The sequence below is a fragment of the Hordeum vulgare genome, chromosome 1H (genome assembly GCF_904849725.1).
Source record: "Hordeum vulgare subsp. vulgare chromosome 1H, MorexV3_pseudomolecules_assembly, whole genome shotgun sequence".
In the NCBI taxonomy this organism is placed as follows: Eukaryota; Viridiplantae; Streptophyta; class Magnoliopsida; order Poales; family Poaceae; genus Hordeum; species Hordeum vulgare.
This window is the reverse complement of record NC_058518.1, coordinates 409,056,696-409,063,475: the sequence shown is the minus strand read 5'-3', so window position 1 is coordinate 409,063,475 and position 6,780 is coordinate 409,056,696. Positions and strand designations below refer to the sequence as shown.

The following is a 6,780-nucleotide window of genomic DNA, read 5'->3' as shown; positions in this document are numbered from 1 at the left end:
GGACCACCCGCTGAAGGGGTGATCAAGATCAATACAGACGCGACTGTAAGTATGGACTCTGGCAAAGTTGGAGCGGGCGGTGTTGCGCATTCCTGCAATGCTTTGCCAGGACCTTGGAGTAAACCCCACTATGGGGTGTGTGATCCTTTCATTGGTGAGATTATGGCACTGTGAGATGGGGTGATCTTTGCAAAACTGCGCGGATTCTCACATGTGATCATGGAAACCGACTGCTTGGAGATTGTAAATCTCTGGAAAACTCATTACTATAGCTTATTTGTGATGGCACATTTACTATTAGAGATGTGAGAGCTAGCTTTCTCTTTTTCTTCTTTTGATATTCAAACATGTAAATCGGTCATCCAATGTACCGGTCCATCTTTGCGCTAAGTTTGCTTGCACAGTGACGATCATCGAAAGTTGAACTGACACGAGACCTTCCATCCTGCTCACTAGCCTTTTGGCTGATGATGCCACGAGTTACTTTGTTGAATAAAGCTATCTGATTGGAATGCCAAAAAAAAAAAATCGCCGAAGGACGCGTAGTAGCCCCATCATATATTCCTTTTGTTCACGGGTAACAAAATTATCTTCCTTATATCATCTCGTTGCTCGGGCCTTTCAGCCCATTAAGGCCCATCACGGTGATTCAACCAGGTAGAAACCACAAAGGGTTTCCGGAGGAGCAAAATCTAGGCGCCGCCGTCGCCACTCGGCTCACGCCTTCGTCGCCCGCTTCCCCTCCCTAGGTTTTCTTCGCGCTGCTCCTCCCCGGCCACGCCTCCGTCCGAGCTCGTCGCTGCCCTCCGTAGCGGCTCGCCCTGGTCGTCGGCGCAGCCCCCCCGCCGGAGGTTCCCCGCCGTCCTGATCCGGCCGGTTTCGTTCGGTGCCGTCGAGTTCGTCTCCCCGGCGCAAGGTGCGACAATTACCCTCCCCTGCTTTCCCCCTTTCTCACGCGTCGGGCGGGGACCACGCGCTACGTCTCTCGGACTAGGGTTGAGACGTGAGCTAGGTTGTTGGATGCGGTAATGGGTCACTCGTTGAGTAGGTTGAGACGGCACTGGGAAGATCTGTAGTAGCTGCAGAGGTTCCTGGTTTCTGACAGCAAAAACCATACTGTGGTGCGTAGCCTGTATCATGGATAGTTTTATTCGTAACGGATTCATGGGTTACTACTTTCTCAGAGAAAATTCTCAGGTGGCGACTCATCTTGGTGTTTAATTTTGGAGTATTATCTCTTTGGTGTATGTTATGCCTGTTGTTGCATACTCCGTACTTGCTATCGATTTGATCATGAATTTCTTGGTAGGATTTTGATATGTCTTTGGTCTCTGTTGTTTATTTTTTCTGGGATTATGTTAGGGCTAGTATGATAGTTTTTCTCTTGCCTAGGGGTTGTGTACTTTTTGACATGGACCCTATTTCCTATGTACTTGTGCAGAGTATAATAATCTGACCTACACCTTAATGTTAAGCTATGTGCCTAGGTATGTCTAGATCTGTAAAAAGTAGCTATGTATGCCTAGAAATATTGTGATTTGAAATACAAACTCAAAACTTGTGAGGAACATTAACATTTTAGAAGACATGAAACAAATGTGTATCTAGCTGAATGTAGCTCTAATAGCGACGTGGCAGTTACGGACTTATGATGTTACATAGTTGTAGGTTTAGGGTGAATATCTCCATGCGACATGAATTATCCAAGTTTCAAAGGAACTTGGTGCTATTCATAAAGTAATATCTCATGTAGGCTACCATGATAAATTGTGTGCAAGATATGTTAAATCATTAAGTTTCTGCTTGGGTGTTAATTTAGGTAACATGTTGTAATGAACACTGGATGATTTGTTCTTCCCATAAGCTAGTTTTATGCACCATATGTACTGGAAATAAAATACTATATGACTATGGCTGCAAAGTTTTGCTATCTGTGAATGAAACATTCAAACTATTGTATATTGAGCTCTAGCTTTGATGTTTTGCCTTCTACATCAATAACATCTATTGTAACTTGTCACTACCACCTACTTATGTCACTTGGCTAATGGCTAGTATTCTTGTTTTGTTTGTTATGCCAATTATCCAGAATAGCCTAGTGTGTTCTTTTCACACTATTTAGCAATATTTATGTGATTAACTTTTCACAACTTGCCATGCCAAAAAAATGAAGAACATTCCTGTTTGCACTGCAGCTTGGCTGCCATGAGGAGATTTCCTGTACATCAGCACTCCCTCCGTTTCTAAATATAAGTCTTTTTAGAAATTTCACTATGGACTACATACGGAGCAAAATGAGTGAATCTACACTCTAAAGTATGTCTATATACATCCGTATGTAGCCTCGAGTGAAGTCTCTAAAAATACTTATATTTAGGAACGGAGGGAGTATATTTCAGTAGGCTAGAATTTTATTTATACCTGGGTTAAATATTTCTCATTGTTGTTGTATAGAAATTCCTCTGCTTTAGCTGCTAAATAGAACCTTATCTTGAAGCATAATGTTACACACATGAAATGTACTAGACAGCGGGAGTTGTAACATATACTGGAGCACATGGCTTCTAGTTCTCTAGGAGATGATACCATGCCTTCAGTATGCCTGTACTGTGCCAACACCACATTGCAGCTAATTATTTGTTGCCCAGAACAGTGCCAGCATAGTGCTTACCATTTTATATGTTGTTATAGCAATATATCTTTCCTTCACAAATCCTGTCTAGTGTTTAGTTCCAGATGCCAGGTAAAATTGGGAAAGTATTCATGTTCTATATTGCGCAACATGCGACATTTTACATTTTATTCAGTAGGTTGGTTGGTGCATTACAAAAACAAGAACCTGCTTAGTAAAAAAAAATGCTTTGAAACAGTACTATTCTCTGTGATCTTGCATGTTTATTTGTAAACTATTTTGTTAATGTTATCTTCAGCTTGTTCTCATGTTTTTTGTTTTCAGGATGGCGGACGAGGAACATACTCAAACTTCTAGGAAGAGGGTTGCAGAAAAACAAATCAACAAGGATCATCCTGAGCCTGATGATGACTCGTCGGAACAAGAAACAGGAACATTTAAGAAAGCCAGTGAGGAAGTGATGGCAACCCGAAAGATTGTAAAGGTTCGGCGTCAGCAGCCGTCAGCAGCTCCTTCTTCTAATCCTTTCTCTGCAATTAGATTCACCCCCAGTGATCCTGTTGTTCAAGCAAATATCACAGTCTCAGAGCCTCCACCTTCTGATGTTAGCAATGGAAGTGGGAAAGAGTCAGATGCAAAAAACAAGTCCAGTGCCCTAACTGAAGCACCCTCTCAACTTGATGAGTCAGATAGCAAGGCAGAAGACACAGTGGATGGAACTGGTGAGAACAAAGTGGTTGTTGAAGAACCCAAGGAAGATAACACCAGGACATCTGGAATTGAGGGCAAACCAGAAGATGGAGATGCTGAAGAGAAGAAATCAGTAGATGAAGCTGGAGGTGAGGATAAAATCTGCAAAGATGATGATGAGAAGAAAGATGAAGCTGAATCAGGGGCCAAGGATGGACCTTCTGAGCAGAAGGATGCTGATAACAAAGGGCAGTCATCATCACAGACGCCTCTTTTCTCCTTCACCAATCTGTCAAGTGGCCAAAATGCTTTCACGGGACTGGCTGGAACTGGATTTTCAGGCTCATCATTTTCATTTGGCTCAGGCTCTAAAGACAGCTCAAATGCTCCCCTGTTTGGGCTAAAGAGTGATGGCTCATCATTCCCTTCTTTCAACATTGGTGCTACCAACAACGGGAGCTCTGCCCCAGCACTCGGCGTTGCAGCGGAGGCGCCGAAGAAATTTGCCATGTCAGAGGGCCCAGTTGAAACTGGCGAAGAGAACGAGAAGGCTGTGTTCACTGCTGACTCTGCAATATATGAGTACCTCGATGGTGGCTGGAAGGAAAGAGGAAAGGGTGAACTGAAGCTGAACATCCCGGTATCTGGTGGCGAGAGATCTCGGCTCGTCATGAGGGCCAAGGGCAACTACCGGCTCATTCTGAATGCAAGCCTTTACGACGACATGACGCTGAAGGACATGGACAAGAAGGGCGTGACGTTTGCTTGCATCAACAGCATCAGCGAATCACCGAGCGGGCTCACCACATTTGCTCTGAAGTTTAAGGATGCGGGCATCCGGGAAGATTTCAAGGCTGCAGTGGAGACGCACAAGGCGAAGAAGGCTTCAGACGCGCCGAAGAGCCCAGAGAGCTCCCCGAAGGCTTCCGACGTTTGAAACCCACCCCGGTTCCGCGTTTTGATGTGTATGTGTCAGAGCAGGTGTTCCTTGCTCTTCCCGGAGTCTTGTCTTGAGTTAAAACGTATTGGTTTCTGGTGTGTCCTGTTGCTGGTCTGGACTCTGGAACGGTGGGTGGTCTGTCGAACTTTAATTAAAGTCATAATTTTAGTAAACTGGAGAAATGAGACTCTTTCCGGCCATGCTTTCTTCTGATATGCGATGTGTATTATACTTGTTCCATAACGTATCTTTTAGTGAGTCATGACCGCATCACTAGTACTCCCTCCGTCCCAAAATAACTGTCTTAACTTTGTACTAGCTCTAGTACAAAATTGTACTAGGCTTGAGACACTTATTTTGGGACGGAGGGAGTATTTTTATTTTTTGAGAAGATGACCGCATCACTAGTGAATGCATGTTCGTCGTGTTTGGGCATCTTTAACCCGTCAGTTACAATTTGGGCTGCCGTGTTTTTTTCATCGGATCCTGCACTTCCGAATAGATGGGTCAGGCCATTGGAATTCGATGGCCTGTCTGTATTATGGAGTCAATTTTTTTTTCTTTGAGGTCTCTTGAGGCTTGAGCAGTCCGTAATTATTTTTTTACTTGCCAATACAGTGCCATTATATGCGGCGGAATTCAATCTTTCCGGATTTTTTTTCAAAGGATTAATTTATATTACATTTTAGAGGAAAATTTTCATCCACTCAAACCTTTTTATAGAGTTTCTTTGTTTTTTCTGTGCTATCAAACATACTTTCAAATTTGATATAGAAGGACATGACACTCTATTCTTACGTTTTTCCTATTCCTGCATTTTAAAAATCCTGTGAATCAAAGTGGCCCTAAATATTTTCCTTTACCCATGGAGTCCAAGCTTTTGTGAATGTTCTCTCATGTCTACAACAACCAACGAAATTGGCTGATTCCATCACAAGGAACCACACATCTGAGCTACGGTCAGTTTGCAAGCATGTTTCCTTTTGATCTACCAGACGACTTTAATTATTTATTACTTTGCTCATTTTTAAATATAAGTTTTTTTAGATATTTCATTAAAAACTAGTACTCCCTCCGTTCCTAAATATAAGACATTTTAAAGATTGCATTATGAACTACATACGAATGTACATAGACATATTTTAAAGTATAGATTCACTCATTTTGCTCCGTATGTAGTCTTCTAATGAAATTTCTAAAGGTCTTATATTTTGAAACGGAGGAAGTACATACAAAGTGAAATAAGTGAATATATACTTTAAATCATGCTTATATATACATTCTTGGAAAAATCTAATTAGCACCGCCGTACCCTGTTCTTTCTTGTGCGTACAGGACGCCCAAACATTAAAAAAAAAGGCACCCGTCGCTTCCAAACTGCTCCACAACAGCATGGGCTCTATGCATGCATGCACGCGGGCTGAAAAATGATTTATCTCACAAATTAATAATTTGATTAAAGATTCGCCTTTATCGTTAGGTTCGTCTCGACGAGACCTTCAAAATAAGATCTCATGTTGACATGTTTCGTTGATTTTTTTTTTCATGGTTCTTAGTTGCCACATTTATATTATCATAGTTGTCATCTTACAGGTGTGCAGTTGTTACAAAAATTATACATAGTTACTGGAACAATAATTTCATAACTTTTAAGTATTGCAGTGTTATGTGGAGCTAAAAAGTGGTTACTAAAGCACTAACAATAAGCAAGTAAATGCATGAACCAGCACAAACACAATGAATTAAGTTTTTAGTGAGGTATATATCGACATTCATAAACCTGATAACCAAGTTAATTTAATGTGAGAACTATGTGACAAATAATGTGACAAGTAAATAATAGTATTCTGGCAACTATCGACGGAAAAAATATATTGTCGAAACATGTCAACATGGGATCTAACTTCGAAGATCTCAATGCGAGAAAGCTAACGGTGAAAACGGATCGTTAATTGGATTTATAGTTTAAGAAATAAATTTTTTTTAAAATTAACATTAGATAAATCTTTGCTAATGTCATGCTGGTGTATTAGTTTGCATACGCGAAGCAAACCGCAGCACCGGAAGCGTCGCTATGTAGGGCTCCCTTCATTCTTATATGCTCCCTCCGTTTCTAAATATAAGTCTTTTAAGATATTTTACTAGGAGTCTACATACGGAGTAAAATAAATGAATCTACATTGTAAAGTATGTCTATATACATCCATATGTAATTCACTAATGAAACCTCTTTAAAGACTTATATTAAGGAACGGAGGGAGTAATCAGTAGTGAAACCCTAAAAAACTTATACAATACAATATTTAAGAAAGGGAGAGTATTTAAAAGCGAAGAGAGTACAAATGGTCACGTTTGCAGTTGACGCGAGAAAAAGAGGAAAAAACACGCCATGAACGTTTTTCCTAGTTTTGGAATCCCGCCGAGCGCCAGCCCGACATTGTCTTGTGGAGTAGTACTCCCTTCGTTTTAAAATAGAAGACCTTTTAAGAATTTCACTATGAGACTACATACGAAGCAA

General features: G+C 41.1%; 1 protein-coding gene across 1 annotated transcript; it reads left to right on the top strand.

Moving 5' to 3' along the window:
• Positions 1-684: 684 nt before the first annotated feature.
• Positions 685-4,462, top strand: LOC123441037 (nuclear pore complex protein NUP50A-like). The gene is made up of 2 exons (XM_045117566.1): positions 685-916; positions 2,957-4,462. Exon 2 carries the CDS (start codon positions 2,958-2,960, stop codon positions 4,257-4,259), a length of 1,302 nt encoding a protein of 433 aa, XP_044973501.1. The 5' UTR covers positions 685-916; position 2,957; the 3' UTR covers positions 4,260-4,462.
• The last annotated feature ends 2,318 nt before the right edge of the window (positions 4,463-6,780 follow it).

Bases quoted from the DNA above. Each gene is read 5' to 3' on its own strand.
- LOC123441037 (XM_045117566.1), top strand. From the start codon at position 2,958: ATGGCGGACGAGGAACATACTCAAACTTCTAGGAAGAGGGTTGCAGAA.